Below are 24,628 nucleotides of genomic sequence, written 5' to 3' on the forward strand. Positions count from 1 at the left end.
TCAGCAACACACCTAGACATTAGGTGCTGTATCGGATAAATACCAATGTTTCAGCAATATGTTATAGCAGATGAAATGATAGATATGCAAGAGCACTTAAACCAACGGTTACTTTATTATGTGAAATTCACGTTGACATGAGATTTGGAATTCTACTAGAAAACCATTGTGTCACACCTTTATACAAGCAGTCCAACAATTTCAAATTAATTTCATTTCGTAGTACAATTAGAAAAAAAATCATTTACAGAACGTTAAGGAAACATTGAAAAGCATTATTACCAAAATCTTCATTATAATATACGGGCCGAGAACTTAAAAAAAGATAATGAACAAAATATCAGGAGATAAGACAAAATCCAAGAAAAATCCTTCCCTAGTCTCCAAGCTCCCGTTTCCCCCAACCTGACAGTCCCCGAGTCATCCCAGAAAGACGACACCTCCCCCTCATTTTGCCCCGGGTTGTAGTCATTAGGGCATGCAGCAGAAAACGTTTTGCAACTGGAAACAGAAATGAACGTTTCTTATTGGACAATTCCAAGTAGTTCCTCCCCATTTCAGTCCCTAATGAATACGACCCAGTCCTGTGTGTCTATGTGGCATATCTCTTGGTCCACTGTTTGGCTATCCTGTCGTGCTCTGGTCTGTTGGTTGTGTACTGGGTGGCGATGCTTCCTACCAGAGGGTCAGCTGTGAGGCGTGGAGATTACACAGTTATAGATAAGGCATCAACTATAGCTTTGACCAGCCAGCACGCACACAAGGAATTCCACATATGACAATGTTTGAAATAAGACTACAATGCCCTTCAAATCAGCCACTATAATTAATTAATTTCAATGGAACGCGCATTACAGTAGTATATGGTGTCTTAAGTCTTACCAGGGTTGCAGTCAGTGAGCAGGGAGCAGATGGACAGCAGCACCTTGGAGATGGTGAGGGCGGGGCTCCAGTTGTCCTTCAGGATGTCCAGACAGATCACACCCTGACTGTTGATGTTACAGTGGTAGATCCTGGTACGGAACGTCACCTAGGAAACAACAATGTTTCTCGAGAAATCAATACACCCCGACTGTCATTGATGTTACACTGGTAAATCCTGGTACGGAACGTCACCTAGGATACAACAAAGTTAATCTACAGTTGAAGTCAGAAGTTTACATACACTTAGTCATTAACTTGTTTTTCAACCGCTCCACAAATTTCTGTTAACTATAGTTTTGGCAAGTGAGTTAGGACATCTACTTTGTGCATGACATAAGTCAGTTTTCCAACAATTGTTTACAGACAGATTATTTCACTTATCTGTATCACAATTCCAGTGGGTCAGAAGTTTATATACACTAAATTGACTGTGCCTTTAAACAACTTCGAAAAGTCCAGAAAATGATGTCATGGCTTTAGAAGCTTCTGATAGGCTAATTGACATCATTTGAGTCAATTGGAGGTGTACCTGTGGATGTATTTCAAGGCCTGCCTTCAAACTCAGTGCCTCTTTGCTTGACATCATGGGAAAATCAAAAGAAATCAGCCAAGACATTAGAAAAAAAATTGTGGACCTCCACAAGTCTGGTTCATCCCTGGGAGCAATTTCCAAACGCCTGAATGTACCACGTTCATCTGTACAAACAATAGTATGCAAGTATAAACACCATGGGACCACGCAGCCGTCATACCGCTCAGGAAGGAGACGTGCTCTGTCTCCTAGAGATGAACGTACTTTGGTGCGAAAAGAGCAAATCAATCCCAGAACAACAGCAACAACAGCATTTTGTGAAGATGCTGGAGGAAACAGGCACAAAGGTATCTAAATCCAGAGTAAAACGAGTCCTATATCGACATAACCTGAAAGGCCGCTCAGCAAGGAAGATGCCACTGCTCCAAAACCGCCAGAAAAAAGCCAGACTACAGTTTGAAACTGCACATGAGGACAAATATCGTACTTTTTGGAGAAATGTCCTCTGGTCTGATGAAACAAAAATAGAACTGTTTGGACATAATGACCATCGTTATGTTTGGAGGAAAAAAGGGGAGACTTGCAAGCCGAAGAACACCATCCCAACTGTGAAGCACGAGGGTGGCAGCATCATGTTGTGGGGGTGCTTTGGAGCAGGAGGGTCTGGTGCACTTCACAAAATAGGATGGCATCATGAGGAAAGAACATTTTGTGGATATATTGAAGCAACATCTTGACATCAGTCAGGAAGTTAAAGCTTGGTTAAATGGGTCTTCCAAATGGACAATGACCCCAAGCATACTTCCAAAGTTGTGGCAAACTGGCTTAAGGACAAGAAATTCAAGGTATTGGAGTGGCCATCACAAAGCCCTGACCTCAATTCCATCGAAAATGTTTGGGCAGAACTGAAAAATCGTGTGCGAGCAAGGAGGGCTACAAACTTTACTCAGTTACACCAGCTCTGTCAGGAGGAATGGGCCAAAATTCACCCAACTTATTGTGGGAAGCTTGTGGAAGGCTACCCAAAACGTTTGACCCAAGTTTAACAATTTAAAGGCAATGCTACCAAATACTAATTGAGTGTATGTAAACTTCTGAACAACTGGGAATGTGATGAAATAAATAAAAGCTGAAATGAATCATTCTCTCTACTATTATTCTGACATTTCACATTCTTAAAATAAAGTGGTGATCCTAACTGACCTAAGACAGGGAATTTTTACTAGGATTAAATGTCAGGAATTGTGAAAAACTGGGTTTAACTGTATTTGGCTAAGATGCATGTAAACCTCAGACTTAAACTGTAGATTAATGCACCCTGTGGTTTATGTGCTTTTTCCAGTCCTTCGGGAGCTGAGCATCTCTTTGTGTCAGTAACATAGAAGAAGCAGAGCGAAACATTAGGAAGACAAGACTAAACATCATTAGGGAGCCACCTCTGACCTCTGGGCTGCCTGCCTGAACAGTGGAGGGATCAGAGTGGGAGTGACATTGGAGAAGCACCCTTTGACTCAATCACACTCCCCCCCTCTATCTCCCTAGCTGACTCACTCTCTCTCAACCACTTCATGAGTGACTAACCATGCTGGCCTGCTTGTGGAAACTGTGCTCCATAACTGTGCTCCCAGGCTATCCCAAGGTGTGGAGGGGATCTGCTAGTCTAGTCTGTGGTGTCTGTGTACCCTGTTCTCAGACAGCAGCTATAGGAGTGTGTGTGTATGTCTGCCTGCCTGTCTGTATGCAGCCCTGTGCACAGCCAGGCAGTAAAAACATGGAAACAACAACGTTTCTCTAGATCAATACACCCTGACTGTTATTGATGTTACAGTGGTAGATCCTGAAAGAAACACCAACATAATCTGCTCAACAATGCTTGGAGGATGGAAACTCAGTCTAATCATGGAAGCCAAATTTCTATTCAAGCCTTTTTGCGTCTGGTTTGGTTGGTTGGTTTGGTTAAATTGACCATTAACTGTTTGCAATTTGCAGAGAGAACTAGAGGCCCTGCATTTCAATAAAATCCAAGTGCAATCGCTCCCTCCAGCGGTCAACTTTGCAATAACAAGTTCCCTTCTCTAGTGAGAAAGTGGTAGGCTACAAAGCTGTGTAATCAAGGAATGTTCTATTCATTGTTTGAGTCAGCTGTTTTGACTGGAGTCTTTACCTTGGGTGGTTTGAAGGGGTAGTCTGGTGTGAAGGCGATATCTAGGAAGAAGACTCCTCCCTCGTACACAGAGCCTGGTGGTCCCAGGATGGTGGATCTCCACTCATAGATGTTGTCTCCTTTTGGACCCGCACTGCAAACACACAAACAGGCAACATAGGTACACTGCACTGTTTCATGGCATTGGAGAAATGAATGGTGAAAGACAAGATGATAGAATGTGATGAAGGAATGCAATAATATAGTGCTTTACACTTGGTTTCTCTGTAGAACATACAAACACAAAGGCTATATGATTTATAGAGATTGAGGCTTTCTAAAATATCTGATCTCAAACTAATAACCAGCTCACAAAAGTAAAGGTTAACTATCACATTAAAATGCTAATACTTGTGTATTAGAAAACGGAAATGTAGGCATCATTGTAATAATTCCTTATATAATCCATTATCATTCACAGCATTATCGATGTAACTCATTACCAGCGCAACCTGCCACGAGTCAGGTCATCGCCTCGTAGTAAAACCAAAACAAAGCTAGAGTGCTATGCAGTTTATTTGCTCAGTGACATAAGATAAGTTGACAGGGGTTGAATGGAGCTTTCTGATAACACAGAAATGGTCTACGACGAAAAACGCCTAGTCATTACTCAGCAACTAAAATGCATGCTTTGCATTGATGCTAACAGAAAAGCTAATTAGAAATCAATGTGAAAACATAACACTTAACTTTAGGCCTATCACCCCCCCCCCCCTCCCAAAAAAATACTTTGATGCCAAAAACACAGGACAGTCTCTGTATAAAATACAGTTCCTAATTCTATGCCAAAAATCGTTATACAGAAGTATTGTATCATTTCACATTAAAACATCCAGCCTGTGTGGTTTCTCTGCCTGACAACAGATGTGTGTGATACACAGCAGAGCCACAGAGGAGAGTCTGTTCTCCACCCCAACAGACAAATGTCACGTAGTGTTCCCGGCAGGGATGATATGGCATGCTGCAGTCAATGTAGTCGTTCAGTTCAATACGCCACACTAATAGTCACTGTTGTGTTGTCATTCAGTTCAATAACAGACAGGGGCTTCTTTTCTGACCTCAGAAAGGATACAGGCAGAGAGAAAGGAAAGGTGGGGCGAGATCAGTCCACATTTCAGCTGGGAGACTGTGTTTGTGATGAATAACCATCAAAATGTCTACACTCTGCATCAGTGAGGTAACAAGTGGAATAACAGATTTTTGTGATTCTCCAAAACATTTTTGTTTACTTCTGTGATACTGTTGCTTGTTTGTTTATTTGGAATATTTTTGCAAACAGTGGATAATCTTCCAAGTGTAAATATAAATGGTCATCCCTGTGAGAGTACAGGCCAGTTGTATCAGGGGCCAGCATAATGCATGCAACTCCTGGCTTCAATCTCTATCTCAACTCTCACTTGACACCTTGGCTTGCCAGGAATATGTCTAAGTGCAGATACTGTCCTCTTTATGTGTCATCACATCATCTCTAACCCATTAGCAGCTGCTAGCACTACCTCTTTTTATAGCACTAACCAGAAACAGTGTAATGTACACTGGGCTGTCATAACAAAATAGATAGCATAATGACGCCACTTCAACAGAGCGGCTGAACGACTGAAGAAACACTACCCATTCCTGATAATGGCAATCGCACAGAGATGCAGTATACATAGAATAATATATATTATTTTTCTGTGGGTAATCAGCCTGTGAGTGAACCTTATTTTCAGTAATGTAAAGATAATATTTACCTAGCATTCCAGGAGTAATGGTAATGCTTCAAGGCTGTTTTCTTCATTCAGAGATTTTATAGGAATAGGTCATGCCCTCATTAAATAGGAGAATACAAATAATTCAGTTGACATTCATATCATTATAGACTATGGGGATATTGTGTATAGGATTATGAATACAGCTGCCACGGTATTGAAGACAATGGACAGTTTATCATAGCGCACTACGTTTTATTATGGGCAATAGGCTGGCCCTCTTTGAAGTCTCGTAGATCGATGCATTGCACTCTAGTTTATAAAGCCCTCCTGCATAAACTTCCTCAGTATCTTACTTCATTGTTAATGAAGTAAGTTAACTTATAGAAGTACGAGATACCAGACCCGGTCTCAGGGATGGCCATCTCTGGAGATCCCTTCCAATTCCAAGAGGAATTGGTGCCTCTAGGGCAGGGGCATACAACCCGGGGTCTGCGATAGAGGTACTGCAGTGAAATAAAGGTCAATAGAGGTACTGCAGTGAAAATATATATACTGAAGAAAAATATAAAACGCAACATGTAATGTGTTGGTCCCATGTTTCATGAGCTGACGTAAAATATCCCAGACATTTTCCATACGCATAAAAAGCTTATTTCTCTCAAATTGTCCACAAATTTGTTTATATCCCTGTTAGTGAGCATTTCTCATTTAATCATCAATCCACCTGACAGGTGTGTCATATCAAGAAGCTGATTAAACAGCATGATCATCACACAGATGCACCTTGTGCTGGGTACAAAAAAGACCACTCTTAAAATGTGCAGATTTGTCACACTACACAATGCCACAGATGTCTATATTGAGGGACCACACAATGGCATGCTTACTGCAGGAATGTCCAGTAGCGCTGTTGCCAGATAATTTTATGTTAATTTCTCTACCATAAGCCTCCTCCAACGTTGTTTTAGAGAATTTGGCAGTACGTTCAACCGGCCTCACAACCCCAGACCACGTGTATGGTGTTGCGTGGGTGAGAGGCTTGCGGATATCAACGTTGTGAACGAGTGCCCCATGGTGGCGGTGGGGTTATGGTATGGGCAGGCATAAGCAACGGGCAACAAACACAATTGCATTTTATTGATGGACATTTTAATGGCAATTGTCGTGCCATTCATCTGCCACCATCACTTCATGTTTCAGCATGATAATGCATGGGCCCCATGTCGCAAGGGTCTGTACACAATTCCCAGGAGCTAAAAATGTCCCAGTTCTTCCATGGTCTGTATACTCACCAGACATGTCACCCATTGATTATGTTTGGAATGCTCTGGATCGACGTGTATGACACCGTGTTCCAGTTACCGCCAAAATCCCGCAACTTGGCACAGCCATTGAAGAGTTGGACAACATTCCACAATCAACAGCCTGATCAACTCTATGCGAAGGAGATGTGTCGCACTGCATGATGGTGGTCACACCAGATACTGACTGCTTTTCTAATCCATGCCCCTACTTTTTATTTCTTTATTTTTGATCTGTGACCAACAGATGCATATCTGTATTACTAGTCATGTGAAATCCATAGATTGGGGCCTAATGAATGAATTTCAATTATCGGAGTTCCTTATATGAACCGTAACTCAGTAAAATCTTTGAAATTGTTTAATGTAGTGTTTATATTTTTGTTCAGTATAGTACTAAAGCAATAAAAAAAAAACTAATGTGTATATTGTGTTTTAATGTGTTGTTGTGCTAAACAGGGCTCTTCTGGAAAACAGACCTTGGTCTCAGTATTGACTCCCTGTCAAAATAAAGGTTAACTTAATCAAATTAACTCATCACTAAAAATACAACAAGAGGCAACACTTTCCCAACGGACAATGAGCACAGCAAGCAAAACAGCCTCCATTATCCCAACACTGGGTCCCACTCCGATGATCACGACTACTGAATAAACACAACTCCTTTCAGAAATACCAGCGAAGAGGTACAGTAGGTAGCAGCAGTATTTTGGGTTTTTAGCGCTTGCTAACAACACAGCATAGGCTAGACACTTCCTCCCCAGTGGGGAGTCCTTTTTATAGATATGAAAAGCTTTACAGAGACTTAGACAGCAGCCATCACAGTCACACATACAACAACTCCAACACTCTAGAACAGTAACACTCCATTTTGTGTCAAGAGGAGAAAAGAAATCTGTGGCTCGCAATCTCTCACTCTAAACATTAGCTCAGAGTACACTAGAGGGAGTAAACAAAGAATAACAAGCACCTCAGATGGCTTACAATAACTACTGGCACGCTTCCTGAAGTGAAAACACCTTTAGAAGCACACACACAGACAACACTCATTAGCCAGCAGTCAATGCTGGGGCTACACAGTGAGGGGGTGAGTAAGAGGCAGTAAGAACACAATTGGAACCCACTGTTTTCCCTTCTCATCTGATCTAGGAAGGTAAGCAGGGTTGGGCCTGGTTAGTACTTGGATGGAAGACTGCCTGGGAATACCAGGTTCTGCAAGCTTAGGGCGGCAGATAGCCTAGCGGTTTGAGCGTTGGGCCAGTAACCAAAAGGTCACTGGCTCAAATACCCGAGCCAACAAGGTGAAAAAGCTGTCTATGTGCCCTTGAGCAAGGCGCTTAACCCTAGTTTGCGCCAGGGGTGCCGTACTACTATGGCTGACCCTGTAAAACAACATTTCATATTTATTTTATTTGACCACTATCCCAGTCACAGAGCAGTTACACACACACACACACACACACACACACACACACACACACACACACACACACACACACACACACAAGCTTTCAATGTTCAATTACTATCATGAGCCCTAACTCTGAGAATGTCAAGAATCCAACGAGACGCCACCGCAAGGCCAGACACCCAGGGGCTACATCCTGAAGGGAGGGACAGGGAGGGAGGGATAGTGTGTTTGTCAAAGAAAGGAAAACAAGTGCTAGGGAGCAGTAGCCAAAGAGCAGCTAAGGAAACGAATGAAGGTGAGAGAGAGCATGTGAGGGGGAGGGAGAGAGGGGGAAGGAAACGAGTGTGTGATGTTAGCACTATGACGACGACAAGACCATTTAAAAATAAAACAAGGCTGGAGTGTGTGTGTGGCATTCCCCGTGTCAAGTATAATTTGCTTTTGATGAATGTCATCTGAGGAACTTGCCATGTAGTAGCCAGAAAACATGACATGCTTGCTATGGCAGAAAACATCCAGTTCAGGAAAACCAACTGACAGATTAATGAAAACTACTGACAAAACCACTATATAATTGCCTCATGCGAAGAATGTATAGTGTATCTAAAGATAGGTCCAAGGCCACAAATGCCCTTTTCACGCTCACTACCTGCACTGTAGGCATACTGGGCTGGCTTGGATGTTTTCACATTGTCACTCCGAGCCATAAGACTGTACTAGCATGATGAGCTAAAGCCTAGGCATTAGCTCAAGAAGCTAATGTACGTCTTCAGGTCTCAGGCAAGGCGACTCGTCACACAAGCATGGTTCACTGAATTACTTCCGTTCTATGACACAACCGTTAGGTCACTAAGGTGGCAGCAGACTGTCTGGTTGGAACATAGTTCACTGGGTCAGCCCCCCCAAAACCCCCTCTTTAGTTCACTGGGTTCCAAGCATCTGGGCTACACGTGGTGATGTGGTTATAAACCCCCATAATCCCCCTGGATTAACCAGAGCTCCTTCCACTTTCCAATACCACAGCAGCACCATAGTAGGCCCACTACACTAGACTAGAGCAGGCCACAAAACCCACCTATGGATGGAATGACTAGAGTCAGTCAGAGTATAGAGATATTGTTATCCACGTCGGCACCAACGATGTTAGGATGAAACAGTCAGAGGTCACCAAGTGCAACATAGCTTCAGCGTGTAAATCAGCTAGAAAGATGTGTCGGCATCGAGTAATTGTCTCTGGCCCCCTCCCAGCTAGGGGGAGTGACGAGCTCTACAGCAGAGTCTCAGCACTCAATCGCTGGTTGAAAACTGTTTTCTGCCCCTCCCAAAAGATAGAATTTGTAGATAATTGGCCCTCTTTCTGGGACTCACCCACAAACAGGACCAAGCCTGACCTGCTAAGGAGTGACGGACTCTATCCTACCTGGAGGGGTGCTCTCACCTTATCTACCAACATAGATAGGGCTCTAACTCCTTTAGCCCCACAATGAAATAGGGTGCAGGCCAGGCAGCAGGCTGTTAGCCAACCTGCCAGCTTAGTGGAGTCTGCCAATAGCACAGTCAGTGTAGTCAGCTCAGACATACCCATTGAGACTGTGTCTGTGCCTCGACCTAGGTTGGGAAAAACTAAACATGGCGGTGTTCGCCTTAGCAATCTTATTAGGATAAAGACCTCCTCCATTCCTGCCATTATTGAAAGAGATCGTGATACCTCACATCTCAAAATAGGGTTACTTAATGTTAGATCCCTCACTTCAAAGGCAGTCATAGTCAATGAACTAATCACTGATCATAATCTTGATGTGATTGGCCTGACTGAAACATGGCTTAAGCCTGATGAATTTACTGTGTTAAATGAGGCCTCACCTCCTGGTTACACTAGTGACCATATCCCCCGTGCATCCCGCAAAGGCGGAGGTGTTGCTAACATCTACGATAGCAAATTTCAATTTACAAAAAAAAAATGGCGTTTTCGTCTTTTGAGCTTCTAGTCATGAAATCTATGCAGCCTACTCAATCACTTTTTATAGCTACTGTTTACAGGCCTCCTGGGCCATATACAGCGTTCCTCTCTGAGTTTCCTGAATTCCTATCAGACCTTGTAGTCATAGCAGATCATATTCTAATTTTTGGTGATTTTAATATTCACATGGAGAAGTCCACAGACCCACTCCAAAAGTCTTTCGGAGCCATCATCGACTCAGTGGGTTTTGTCCAACATGTCTCTGGACCTACTCACTGCCACAGTCATACTCTGGACCTAGTTTTGTCCCATGGAATAAATGTTGTAGATCTTAATGTTTTTCCACATAATCCTGGACTATCGGACCACCATTTTATTACGTTTGCAATCGCAACAAATAATCTGCTCAGACCCCAACCAAGGAGCATCAAAAGTCGTGCTATAAATTCTCAGACAACACAAAAATTCCTTGATGCCCTTCCAGACTCCTTCTGCCTACCCAAGGACGTCAGAGGACAAAAATCAGTTAACCACTTAACTGAGGAACTCAATTTAACCTTGCGCAATACCCTAGATGCAGTTGCACCCCTAAAAACGAAAAACATTTGTCATAAGAAACTAGCTCCCTGGTATACAGAAAATACCCGAGCTTTGAAGCAAGCTTCCAGGAAATTGGAACGGAAATGGCGCCACACAAAACTGGAAGTCTTCCGACTAGCTTGGAAAGACAGTACCGTGCAGTACCGAAGAGCCCTCACTGCTGCTCGATCATCCTACTTTTCCAACTTAATCGAGGAAAATAAGAACAATCCAAAATTTATTTTTGATACTGTTGCAAAGCTAACTAAAAAGCAGCATTCCCCAAGAGAGGATGGCTTTCACTTCAGCAGTAATAAATTCATGAACTTCTTTGAGGAAAAGATCATGACCATTAGAAAGCAAATTACGGACTCCTCTTTGAATCTGCGTATTCCTCCAGGGCTTAGCTGTCCTGGATCTGCACAGCTCTGCGAGGGCCTGGGATCGGGAGAGACACTTAAGTGTTTTAGTACTATATCTCTTGACACAATGATGAAAATAATCATGGCCTCTAAACCTTCAAGCTGCATACTGGATCCTATTCCTACTAAACTGCTGAAGGAGCTGCTTCCTGTGCTTGGCCCTCCTATGTTGAACATAATAAACAGCTCTCTATCCACCGGATGTGTACCAAACTCACTAAAAGTGGCAGTGATAAAGCCTCTCTTGAAAAAGCCAAACCTTGACCCGGAAAATATAAAAAACTATCGGCCTATATCGAATCTTCCATTCCTCTCAAAAAATTTTGAAAAAGCTGTTGCGCAGCAACTCACTGCCTTTCTGAAGACAAACAATGTATACGAAATGCTTCAGTCTGGTTTTAGACCCCATCATAGCACTGAGACTGCACTTGTGAAGGTGGTAAATGACCTTTTAATGGCGTCAGACCGAGGCTCTGCATCTGTCCTCGTGCTACTAGACCTTAGTGCTGCCTTTGACACCATCGATCACCACATTCTTTTGGAGAGACTGGAAACCCAAATTGGTCTACACGGACAAGTTCTGGCCTGGTTTAGATCTTACCTGTCGGAAAGATATCAGTTTGTCTCTGTGAATGGTCTGTCCTCTGACAAATCAACTGTACATTTCGGTGTTCCTCAAGGTTCCGTTTTAGGACCACTATTGTTTTCACTATATATATATTTTACCTCTTGGGGATGTTATTCGAAAACATAATGTTAACTTTCACTGCTATGCGGATGACACACAGCTGTACATTTCAATGAAACATGGTGAAGCCCCAAAATTGCCCTCGCTAGAAGCCTGTGTTTCAGACATAAGGAAGTGGATGGCTGAAAACTTTCTACTTTTAAACTCGGACAATACAGAGATGCTTATTCTAGGTCCCAAGAAACAAAGAGATCTTCTGTTAAATCTGACAATTCATCTTGATGGTTGTAAAGTCTTCTCAAATAAAACTGTGAAGGACCTCGGCGTTACTCTTGACCCTGATCTCTCTTTTGACGAACATATCAAGACTGTTTCAAGGACAGCTTTTTTCCATCTACGTAACATTGCAAAAATCAGAAATTTTCTGTCCAAAAATGATGCAGAAAAATTTATCCATGCATTTGTTACTTCTAGGTTAGACTACTGCAATGCTCTACTTTCCGGCTACCCGGATAAAGCACTAAATAAACTTCAGTTAGTGCTAAATACGGCTGCTAGAATCCTGACTAGAACCAAGAAATTTGATCATATTACTCCAGTGCTAGCTTACCTACACTGGCTTCCTGTTAAGGCAAGGGCTGATTTCAAGGTTTTACTGTTAACCTATAAAGCGTTACATGGGCTTGCTCCTACCTATCTTTCCGAGTTGGTCCTGCCGTACATACCTACACATACGCTATGGTCACAAGACGCAGGCCTCCTAATTGTCCCTAAAATTTCTAAGCAAACAGCTGGAGGCAGGGCTTTCTCCTATAGATCTCCATTTTTATGGAACAGTCTGCCTACCCATGTGAGAGACGCAGACTTGGTCTCAACCTTTAAGTCTTTACTGAAGACTTATCTCTTCAGTAGGTCATATGATTGAGTGTAGTCTGGCCCAGGAGTGTGAAGGTGAACGGAAAGGCTCTGGAGCAACGAACCGCCCTTGCTGTCTCTCCAGGGCCGGTTCCCCTCTCTCCACTGGGATTCTCTGCCTCTAACCCTGTTACTGGGGCTGAGTCACTGGCTTGCTGGTGCTCTTTCATGCCGTCCCTAGGAGGGGTGCGTCACTTGAGTGGGTTGAGTTACTGACGTGAACTTCCTGTCTGGGTTGGCGCCCCCCCTTGGTTGTGCTGTGGTGGAGACCTTTGTGGGCTATACTCGGCCTTGTCTCAGGATTGTAAGTTGGTGGTTGAGGATATCCCTCTAGTGGTGTGGGGGCTGTGCTTTGGCAGAGTGGGTGGGGTTATATCCTTCCTGTTTGGCCCTGTCCGGGGGTTTCTTCGGATGGGGCCACAGTGTCTCCTGACCGCTCCTGTCTCAGCCTCCAGTATTTATGCTGCAGTAGTTTATGTGTCGGGGGGCTAGGGTCAGTTGGTTATACCTGGAGTACTTCTCCTGTCTTATCCAGTGTCCTGTGTGAATTTAAGTATGCTCTCTCTAATTCTCTCGTTCTCTCTTTCTCTCTGAGAACCTGAGCCCTAGGACCATACGTCAGGACTACCGGGCATGCTGACACCTTGCTGTCCCCAGTCCGCCCGGCCTTGCTGCTATTCCAGTTTCAACTGTTTCTGCCTGCGGTTACGAAACCCCTACCTGTCCCAGACCTGCTGTTTTCAACTCTTAATGATCGGCTATGAAAAGCCAACTGAGATTTATTCCTGATTATTATTTGACCATGCTTGTCATTTATGAACATTTTGAAAATCTTGTCTCTCTCTAATTTTCTCCTTCTCTCTTTCTCTCGGAGGACCTGAGCCCTAGGACCATACGTCGGGACTACCGGCCGTGGTGACTCCTTGCTGCCCCCAGTCCGCCTGGCCTTGCTGCTATTCCAGTTTCAGCTGTTCTGCCTGCGGTTATGGAACCGCCACCTGTCCCAGACCTGTTGTTTTTCAACTCTTAATGATCAGCTATGAAAAGCCTACTGAAAATTATTCATGATTATTATTTGACCATGCTTGTCACTTATGAACATTTTTGAACATCTTGGCATAGTTCTGTTATAATCTCCACCCGGCACAGCCAGAAGAGGACTGGCCACCCCTCATAGCCTGGTTCCTCTCTAGGTTTCTTCCTAGGTTTTGGCCTTTCTAGGGAGTTTTTCCTAGCCACCGTGCTTCTACACCTGCATTCTAGCTGTTTGGGGTTTTAGGCTGGGTTTCTGTACAGCACTTCGAGATATTATCTGATGTACGAAGGGCTATATAAAATAAAATTGATTGATTGATTGATTGAAATAGGATTCCTTCCTTCATGGTCCTTTCCAGCTGCAGAGCACAAAGCTCCTGTCTCAAAACATGCCATTACTCTCTGACATGTTGAGTGAGCCAGCCTCTGCCAAATCCATAGCAGTCATATGCCAGGGTCATCAGCTAGCTAAATGTCTGTTTTGGAACTGGTTTGTGTGTGTGTCCAACTGGTGGTCTGGAGAGCTGCGCCAACATGTAATCAGCTCACTTCTCAAGGTCTAGACAGGATCATCATGACCCACAGTTCCCTAAGTGAGTGTAGACTGGCAAGTGTAGACTGACCGCAGCACAGCAGTTGTCAACAGCTGAGCGTAAATTCTGACCTCATTGAAGATATACATACAGAGATTAACTCCCTCAGTGGCCTTCAAGGTTCAATAACACACGACAAGGAACTGCTTGTATATCTCCTGTCTCTCTAGAGAGTGTGTGTGTGTGTCTGTGTAGCACATCTCTTCTCTCCCACTTTACTGGCCTTCCAGGATGCATGTCAGAAGAACTGTGTGCATCATGCCTCGGAAAATACGGAGCGTAGGGGTTAGTAATGTTCTCTAATTGCGCCGGGATTGGCTCAATATTCTGTTACTCATGGGGACACTAAGTCACCGGCAAATCTAAGGCCAGAGCTCGAAGATTCAAGCCCCTTGGGTGCTGCCCTAGAGTTACATTAGAAGTGCCCATCCAAGAAGGCTCAAGGTCATTGGCCACAGATAAAATGACATCAAATCACGTTATATCTACAGTAGCTTTGATTGGACAGATCATGTCAACGTCATACTTTCAAAATCTTAGCTAGCAGTCATCCTCATGAATCAAGTCAACAATCTACTGGCAAATCCTTTTTGATCCTTGTCATATGAAGAGAAATTATAGATAAAACGTATCGGTGCTCCTCGGCCATAAACATTACACAACAAGTTGGAAATTACAAATTCAACAATGAGTGGTTTGGAAGGAATCAGTGGCTAACTGCGAGCATTTCAAAGCAATCACTAGCCTGCTATTCAGTGGAGTGGGTGTATGGTCCCAATTCTGGGTTTAAGGGTCTCTTTTCCAAGCTTAAAATGATAAACATTCAACATTGGCCATGCTGTCAATTCAGCATGATTTCTAAAAAACAACTGTTAACTCATAACTGGGAAATATGACTTCAGTGAGTTCAAGACAACTGGGAACTCAGGAAAAGAAAACTGTCTCCGACTGGCAAAATATGTTTTGTACGGTCATCCAACCCGGAAATGTAAGTCGGGAACTCAGACCTCTTTCTAGACCTGAAGATCACTGATGTCATCGTGATTCGACCTTGTTTTTTTCCGAGTTCCCAGTTGTCGTGAAAGCACCATAAATCCAGAGAATGCCAGACTTTGATGACAAAATTTGCCCACGAAGGACCGCCATGCCACCTTCTTGTTCAAGTGGGCACAGCACATGGTGAGTCCAAAAATGTCTTGTATACTGCTGTATAAATTATGTAATATGCTGGGAAGATATGTATACTGTAGCTAAGAAAGTAATAATAAGTATGTTGTGTAGTAAGCTGTTAGTAGCCCATGTGCCTCACCCTATTAATTTGATCTATGATCTATGATCTTTGATCCCTCTTAATTTTGCCTACTGTTCTGACTAGGTGGTGCACATGTAGCCTATAACCTGTTTTAGAGAAATGTAATCATCAAATATTGTAAGAGCTTTCAATGTCTGCTTATATGCCCCCTTTATTTATCCTACGGTTCTGACTTGGTGTACAGAGAGAACACTGTAAGAACGGCCCATGTTCTGAATTCTGTCACTGTACATTTCAAAAGTGCTGAAGAAATAGTTATATTGACTATGTCCGTCCTAGCTCGCTCATTAATGTCTTAATTGAAAATTACAGATTGCCTCTTATCCGCTTGTCATCCCCTCATGCCATAGTTTGTACATCTCAATTGTCAGTAGAAACCACATTTGTTTAAGCAAGTCAGCCATATCTGCTATGTTTTTTAAAAGGCAGTAAACAAGGCTGAATGAACTGTTTCGCTGTCAGACAAGACTCCACTGATAGTCAGGTGTAGCAGTGGTAAGGTGTTCGGACTGCTGTTGGGACCCTGCTGTTGGGACAGCTTTATGTAGGCCCTAACAGTTTGTGTGCACCGTTATAGCGCAATTAATCTATTGTTCAGAGTTGTGTTGTGTAGTGGCTTTACTAGCATGCATTCCCCCCCCAAAAAATTGTTTTCCCCACAAAAATGTACATGCTAAAATCGCACACACACGAGCCTACCTGCAGTTCGGTGGCGGATCCAAAGTAATGTCAGCCAACTCCTTCTGAATTCTGAAATAATGCACAAAAATGAAAATGATCACTCACATAGTCTTGATTCTAACAGAAGATTAATAATAGGGAACAAGATACATTGTCATGGCAGACACTCAAAATATCCAGAATACTCATTTTACCAAAGGATCAAGACAGACAGTAAATCAGGATGACAAATATAACTATAGATAGACTGCATTGTGCCAGATGTTTGATTTTATTTCCTCTAGTCTTACCACAATAAACACTGAAAATAAATATGCAATAAGTTAGTCATCTATTGAATCATAGGCTATTTACAGTTTGACAACCATGCACTAAGAAGGTTAAGAACATATTCAAAATGGTAAACAAAAAAAACATTATTCAGATGTTCATATTTATATATGCAGAATCGAATCCAGAAAATGGTCCACTGTAAATTAAACACTATAGTGACACGCGCAAGTCAATGACAAGACGATACATTGTAACAAAAGTGGCCGCGAGTGAGCTACGGTATTATAAAATATCAACTCAAGTGAAACGTTGCATTTTTTTGACAGCCACAGCAACAATCAGCCTTACCTTTTGGCGCTGGTGGAGAGGAGTTTGGAAGTCTTGCTCATGCTGGCTTTGCTTTCTTCTCGTTTCTTAGGCGCGTTTTTTTCTAACTGCTGATGAGTTGAGGAAGAAGAACTAATGCTGGCACGCGAATCCTCACCCGACATACCGATCTGTACAGACAAAAACAAAAAGCAACATTCAGGCCACAGAAAAACAACAAATACACCTAAGACACCCCACCCCCCAGTTCAGGAGCACTGCAAATATTCAATGTAGGTTATCAATAACCAGCGCCATCAATGCGACCTTTAGCCTATTGTTGTTACGCTCCAACCAACGATGTGTCCATAGGTTTACAGACACAATTCAACATGAATGTATTCTGTTTATCGTCAAACCATTACTTCCAGTCTTTCTTAACGCTCTAACAGATTAGCCTACTGACCTAAAGCTAATGTTTGCACTGAAGCGTTATTTTAGCTGAGTTGTGCTACAACAAAGGAGCACACTCCGCTCTTATTGTGAAATGATTACATTTCATTACAGCAAAATAAGAACGACGAGGGGGTAGCCTAATTTCCTCAACTGATCAAATAGCCCAATGTAGCCTAAAATGTATTGGGCGATGTCGCATTCGTTTGGGGAACCTTCCTCATTCTTCATTCCCACTGAGCATTCGTTGACTTGATGAAACTTTCACTTTGAAATAAGATGCTCTTCAATCAAACACCCATAAGAGAATATGCCGAACATGTATGCCAAACTAGTTGAATCTTTAGACCGAAGCCAATGTGTTTTTCAATTAGATTTTATATTGGCATCTTTATCCCTCGATAGGCAGCTAAAGCTGATCTCAGTCCAGTCTTTAGGACGGACCGTTTTCCTCAATTTCAACCCCAACGGCTATAACCTATCCACGGTGGAGATCCAAATGTCGATCCCTCAGACGCGCCAAACAATACAATATGGATACATATTTTGTCGATTTTTTAAAAGCATTTAGTGTTAGATAAGCTCACCTTTCTTTGTGTCTGTGAGTGCCTCCGTCGCCTGGACGCGTGCCTTTTGCCTCTCGCGGAGCGGAAGTGTGGGTGCAGAGGCAGCAGCAGACGAAGCTAGAGTTATCCAGGGCAATGGATTCCGTCTCGGTTGGGCACACTCGATGACAATGTCAAATTGAGAGAGCTAGCTGAGCACTACTCTATAATTGGAACGGGGGGGCACCAAAGAGGTGTGAGATGATTCTGACCATTGTGGATACCATAAGCCTACATATAATGTTATCAATGCAGCATGTAAAAGTGAAGTCCACCTACACTCCCAATAATCAGCAGAGGGTGACACAGAAATATTAGATGTTCTTATCTCTTCTTTATGATGGTCATATTAGGCTACATGAAGTTTCCTGCATTTCAAAGCATTCCTGCAAAATTGGCTTGCATCCTCTTATTATTGCAGGTAGAAATGGACCATGTAGGCTAATGGATAACCTAGCGGAAGAGGCTAACTTGCAGGTACATGTAGGCTACTGCTTTATACAGTCCGAACTCACCTGGTGTATTTGCTTCACCACATGAGATGGCTTCTTCAATGTGACGATGGCAGTCCATACAATGTCCACTGAGCTGCATTTTGAATGTACACATGACCAATATTAGTCTTAAAATGGTTCATTTGAGTTCAGTAGGCTACAGGGCAAACAGTCAACCTCTCCAGACAGATTGAGCCTAACTTTAACCCATTGACCAACACCATCAACCTGTGGGATTTACTGTCCTCAAAGGAGGAAGAACACACCATACTGGCAGCTAGCCAATCAGAAAAGAGGTTGAGATATAAGACTTTAAGTGGTATTGTCTTTGCCAACCAATCCCCCCTGCCCTGGTCTCTTAGGACAAGCTGGGGGTTGAGGAAGAGAACCAGTGAGGTTACGAGGCTCTGCATCAGAAACAATAATCATTCTTCTTCTCCCTGTGGGGTAAAGATGAGGAGGTGGGGGACGAAGAGTCCCAATGTCCCCCATCCATTCCCTGCCTGTCAACAATAATTACATCCCTTTGCGGGTCTCTCTCCACTTTGCCGCTTCTCTTTGACGAATAAGAATTAGGATCCAACCTACACCAAATAATTGACAGCAGCAAAACACAGAATGTTAAGGCCTGACTCCACTCCTTTCAACACTGGCTGACAAAAGGCAAAGATTCTGCTAATTCATCCTGGATCAGTTCTCTTCTCACCACTAATGCTGCAACAGTCTCTCTAGCGAGAGAAGAGAAATCCATGTGCAAGAGGGAGGATGTGGTGCTGGTTTATATTGGAATAGGCTTACAATGACTGAAAGGCCATTGTCGTAATTAGCAATAACAAGCAGCATTGCTGCCTAATTAATAATGGATGAACTCTTAACTAATAAATCATTTTCACAAAACAAGACTCCACAAAGCACAAAACCAAACATTTCATTTGGAATGCCAAGGCTGCACAGGGTTCAGTATTCCAGGTGCTGTTCCACAGGCAGACTGGATCCTTTCATGAAAACCTGCAACATATTAGGAGTGAAGGGATGCATCCAGATGTTCTATTCCGTTGCAGGGGGGGGGGGGTTCCTACATTTTGGGACTGGAATGTCAGGAACTAAGCTGGCGTAGTTATACTAGTCGGGACTCAGAATTGTAGAATTACAGAATGGAATCTCAGAACCCAGAGTTTCATTCTAAGGGCATTTGTTTATGGGAACTGTGTTTGTGTGTTTCAGTGTTTCAGTGTTTGTGTGCGTGTGCGTGTGCGTGCAGCAGATCCTTCAATAGAGCTCTGTATTTGAGGCAGCCAGCCAGCTATCAAAGAGCTTTTAAACTTCTCATGAAAATACACGGGACAAGATGAGAGTTTTGAACTTGAACAAACAGTAGCTTTAACTTTTATCACTGATCATAAAAAGGAAATGTTCTTGACATTGGAGCTTTAAAATGTGACATGGGAAAATAACATAAATCATCTAAAATGGGTGTATAATATAAATATTTTAACGACCATTGGACAGCAGTAAATATTATAGATTATGCATTGAAATCCCCCACTGTTAACCCAGTGAAGAAGACAAACAGTGAGCACATTAGCAACAGATTAGCCAAGCCAGAGTTAACATTACAACCAGTGTTTAATTGAGTATTCAATAAGTATGTATTCTCACAAGGCAAATGTACAGCAAACCACTGCCAGCTGACTAGCACCACAGGAGGTGAGCAGCAAGACCAGCTACACACAGATCCAGACAGACTTACTGTCATGGCAATAACTTCTGGGGGCAGAAAAATAATAACAACAAATGATTAAATCATAGAAAAAGGTCCACTCTGCATCTGTAAACACTAATTCTGCAGACAGGCTCTAACTGAAGATGACCTCTTAAACAAAAACGCTCAGCATGGACTGTATCAATAGAATGTATCTAGAATGCTCTAGAATAGAATGCATTTTTCATCAATCACATAAAAAGGGCCTACGATGATAATGCAATAAACAATGTAGTAATAATAACAACAACAAACAATAACAACAACAAGAATAACAGTATTAAAGCTTTTCGTGACCATATCAACATTCAGTGTATTGGGGAAAAAAATCCAATATACTATTTGTATAAAAAAAAAAGAAGCGATCAAGTTCATGTTCTCAGAGGAGGGGGAGTGGGGGTGAACTGAAGGTGTGAGGAGCACAGGAGGCTGGTGAGGGGAGGACGGCTTATAATATCTGGAAGGGTGTAAATGGAATGGCATTAACACACATGGAACCCATGGGTTTGATGCATTTCTATTTACTCGTTCCAGTCATTACTATGAGCCCGTCCTCCCCAATAAAAGTGCCACCAGCCGCCTGTGATGAGGAGGGGGGATCAGGTCAGGTGGGTGTGCTTCCACACATTTGGGGCTCAGAGAGAGGGGCAAGTAGCTTTGTCCCAAATCTGTTTGTGCTGTATAGCCAACTACTATGGTCTAACTAAGTCGCTCTGGATAAGGGTGTCTACTAAATGACTAAAATGTAAATGTCATTGTCATGCCAAACATGCCATTATTAATGAATTGTTTGGCATGCAATGACCATAGGAGTTGGCTATACAGCACAAACAGGTTTGGGACCAGTCTAGGAGCGGAGGGGCGAGGGATGGGTGTGCTCAACAGATTTGGGACCAGTCTAGGAGCAGAGGGGCGAGGGATGGGTGTGCTCAACAGGTTTGGGACCAGTCTAGGAGCGGAGGGGCGAGGGATGGGTGTGCTCAACAGATTTGGGACCAGTCTAGGAGCGGAGGGGCGAGGGATGGGTGTGCTCAACAGATTTGGGACCAGTCTAGGAGCGGAGGGGCGAGGGATGGGTGTGCTCAACAGATTTTGGGTGGCGGAGGTGGGTCAGAGAAGGGTGGTGGAGCTCCTTGATGTCAGTCTATGTGGCGTATCTCTTGGTCCACTGTTTGGCTATCCTGTCGTGCTCTGGTCTGTTGGTCGTGTACTGGGTGGCGATGCTTCCTACCAGAGGGTCAGCTGTGAGGAGGGAGAACAACATGGATGAGAGTATTTTAACCACCATTAAATCACATTTCATCACATCCATTTGGGTGTTTGTCTACAGTCAGAGAAACTGTCACCCCAACTCCATAGATAAATGCACTATTTCCTACCATTACCACTATTTCCTACCATTACCACCATTACCACATTTCCTACCACTCTGATTTTAATAGCCTTTAACAACCCACATTTAAAAACCCATTAATTTGCCATGCCGTCAAGTCTTGTTTATCTGAAGTAGGATACTCCATAAATATATGACATTTAGAGATCTAAATCAAGTGTTCACAGCAGGTTTGTCTAGTAATACAGGACAGCAGGGTGAAGCACGATGACAGAGACATATTCCCTTTACAGCACATCATCACAGTACTCTGACCTGGGGTGTATTCAGGGAGGTTAAACACTCAGAATCATTCAAATGGCAGGCCCCCTGCCGAGCTCCTTGTGCAAGTTGAGTAAGCAGCAGTGGGGCCACAGCCCCAGCAGAGCCAAGCTCAGGTCGGGGGTGAAAACACACTAGAGCTGCAGAGCACCGTACAGGGTCTCCTTTTGACACCCCGTCCCAGGCAGCCAGGAAATATACAATTATTAAGCCTGCGAGGGTTAATTAACTGTCATTCTGCTCTCTCCTTCTTTAATGAACTATATCCCATAATATCCCATTGATCCTCTAGACCCCTACTACCGCATGAATAAAGACACATTCAGGGGAGAGAAGGGAAGGAGGGGGAGTTGGTCACGGGGAGGCAGTGGGGAGGGCATTTAGACTCATGGTCCACAGCGACAGCTCCAAACCCACTATGCACTGTGGGAGGGAGCCTGGGGGGAGGGGCCTGGGGGAGAAATAATGACCAGACTGATTATGAGAAGGGTTGAGCGATTGCCCTGTTATTATATTTTTAAAGGATCACATTATTGTTTTATCTATATTATGTGTACATGTAACATTTTGTGGGTCTGTGTGTTCTGTGGGAAATATGCATCTTTAATGTGGTCATACATTTAGCAGGAGGTTAGGAAGTGCAGCTCAGTTTACAACTCATTTTGTGGGCAGAGGGCACATAGCCCGTCTTCTCTGCCTATGGCAGCCTCTCTAAATAGCAAGGCTATGCTCACTGAGTCTGTACATAGTCAAGCATTTTCTTAATTTGGGGTCAGTAACAGTGGTCAGGTATTCTGCTACTGTGTATTCTCTGTTTAGGGCCACATATCATTACAATTTACTCTGTTTTCTGGTTGATTCTTTCCCATGTGTAAAATTGTTTTCTTTTTGCGTTCTCATAATTTGGTTGGGTCTAATTGTGTTGCTGTCCTAGGGTTCTGTGGGGTCTGTTTGTGTTTGTGAACAGAGCCCCAGAACCAGCTGGCTGAGGGGACTCTTCTCTAGGTTCATCTCTCCGTAGGTGAGGGTTTGTGGTGGAATGTGTGGGTATCGCATCCTTTTAGGTAACTGTAGATTTTAACAGCACTTTTCTGGATTTTGATAACTAGCGAGTATAGTCCTAATTATGCTCTCCATGCATTGTTTGGGGTTTTGCATTGTATAAAAAGTACATTTTTGCAGAATTCTGCATGCAGTCTCAATTGGGTGTTTGTCCCATTGTGTACATAACTGATTGAAGTATTTTCAGCCAGATCCTAATTGGGATGTCGAGTTTTATGTTCCTTTTGATTGCGTAGAAGGCCCTTCTTGCCTTGTATCTTAGGTCGTTTACAGCCTTGTGCAAGTTACCTGTGGTGTTGATGTTTAGGCCGAGGTAGGTATAGTTCTTTGTGTGCTCTAGGGCAACAGTGTCTAGACAGAATGTGTATTTGTTGTCCTGGCTACTGGACCTTTTTTGGAACACCATTATTTTGGTCTTACTGAGATTCACTGTCAGGCCCCAAGTCTGACAGAATCTGTGTAGAACATCTAAGTCCTGCTGTAGGCCCTCTTTAATTGGGGACAGAAGCACCAGATCATCTGCAAACAGTAGACATTTGATTTCAGAGTCCAGTAGGGTGAGGCCGGGTGCTGCAGACTGTTCTAGTGCCCTGGCTAATTCATTGATATAAAGTGAGCTCCAAAAGTATTGGGACAGTGACATTTTTTGTTGTTGTTTTGGCTCTGTACTCCAGAACTTTGGATTTGAAATGATACAATGACTATGAGCTTAAAGTGTAGACTGTCAGCTTTCATTTGAGAGTATGTTCATCCATATCGGGTGAACCGTTTAGAAATGACATATTTGTGCGTCTAACTTTCTCACTCATCACGATTCATTCAGGATTATTCGTAATCATGGTAGCATCCACATTAATCAGAAGTGTTTAGACATATTCTATAATTATTTACAATAAAAGTGACTCCAAAATGACACAATACACTATTTACCATTCATTTTCATTGGGCACAAAATAATATGTTACTGTCCCAATACTTTTGGAGCTCACTGTACTGTATCACCTCACGGCCCTAAGGAAAGAAATCTGTATGTTTATTGCCCAGTTTAAGTGCACACTTGTTGCTTGTGTACGTTTCCCCCCAACACCGCTTTCCATCAATTTTCATAGCAGACCTTCATGCCACATTGAGTCAAAAGCTTTTTTGAAATCAATAAAGCATGAAAAGACTGTTTTGGTTTGTTTGTTTGTCAATAACGGTGTGCAGGGTGTATACATGCTCTGTCATACTGTATTTTGGTCAGAAGCCAATTTGACATTTGCTCAGGACATTGTTTTCACTGAGGAAATGTTGGAGTCTGCTGTTGATGATACTCCAAAGGATTTTTTTCTCTCGATTTTTCAGAGAGAATCTCTCTCTCTCTGATTGGGTGATAGGGGTGTCACTCACCAGGGTTGCAGTCAGTGAGCAGGGAGCAGATGGACAGCAGCACCTTGGAGATGGTGAGGGCGGGGCTCCAGTTGTCCTTCAGGATGTCCAGACAGATCACACCCTGACTGTTGATGTTACAGTGGTAGATCCTGGTACGGAACGTCACCTAGGAAACAACAACGTTTCTCGAGAAATCATTACACCCCGACTGTCATTGATGTTACACTGGTAAATCCTGGTACGGAACGTCACCTAGGTTACAACAAAGTTTCTCTAGATCAATGCACCCTGTGGTTTATGTGCTTTTTCTAGTCCTTCGGGAGCTGAGCATCTCTTTGTGTCAGTAACATAGAAGAACCAGAGCGAAACATTAGGAAGACAAGACTAAACATCATTAG

At 43.1% G+C, this 24,628-nt stretch overlaps 2 protein-coding genes across 3 annotated transcripts in view; both read right to left on the minus strand.

Moving 5' to 3' along the window:
- Positions 1 to 96: 96 nt before the first annotated feature.
- On the minus strand, positions 97 to 18,025 carry LOC129831028 (ubiquitin-conjugating enzyme E2 E1-like). Its single transcript, XM_055894017.1, has 6 exons — positions 17,870 to 18,025; positions 16,872 to 17,020; positions 16,269 to 16,319; positions 3,621 to 3,753; positions 883 to 1,030; positions 97 to 690 (listed from the first exon to the last, which is right to left on the minus strand). Exons 2-6 carry the CDS (start codon positions 17,012 to 17,014, stop codon positions 593 to 595), a joined length of 573 nt encoding a protein of 190 aa, XP_055749992.1. The 5' UTR covers positions 17,015 to 17,020; positions 17,870 to 18,025; the 3' UTR covers positions 97 to 592.
- A 1,963-nt stretch (positions 18,026 to 19,988) lies between these two features.
- The window catches only part of LOC129831032 (ubiquitin-conjugating enzyme E2 E2-like), a 51,603-nt gene continuing 46,963 nt past the window's right edge, over positions 19,989 to 24,628 (minus strand). For both annotated transcript variants that reach the window (XM_055894023.1, XM_055894021.1), the window contains exons 5-6: positions 24,249 to 24,396; positions 19,989 to 21,385 (exon numbers count right to left, since the gene is read on the minus strand). In XM_055894023.1, the coding sequence (XP_055749998.1) occupies positions 21,288 to 21,385; positions 24,249 to 24,396 (246 nt within the window). In that variant the 3' untranslated portion in view covers positions 19,989 to 21,287. The remainder of the gene's footprint in view (positions 21,386 to 24,248; positions 24,397 to 24,628) is intronic.

This window comes from Salvelinus fontinalis, chromosome 32, assembly GCF_029448725.1.
Source record: "Salvelinus fontinalis isolate EN_2023a chromosome 32, ASM2944872v1, whole genome shotgun sequence".
NCBI classification, from domain to species: domain Eukaryota; kingdom Metazoa; phylum Chordata; class Actinopteri; order Salmoniformes; family Salmonidae; genus Salvelinus; species Salvelinus fontinalis.

Coding starts and splice junctions, on each gene's coding strand:
- LOC129831028 (XM_055894017.1), bottom strand. CDS start 17,014: ATGTCGGGTGAGGATTCGCGTGCCAGCATTAGTTCTTCTTCCTCAACT. Junction 16,320..16,871: donor CTCTCCACCAGCGCCAAAAG/GTAAGGCTGATT, acceptor GCATTATTTCAG/AATTCAGAAGGAGTTGGCTG. Junction 1,031..3,620: donor ACCCCTTCAAACCACCCAAG/GTAAAGACTCCA, acceptor GTTGTTTCCTAG/GTGACGTTCCGTACCAGGAT.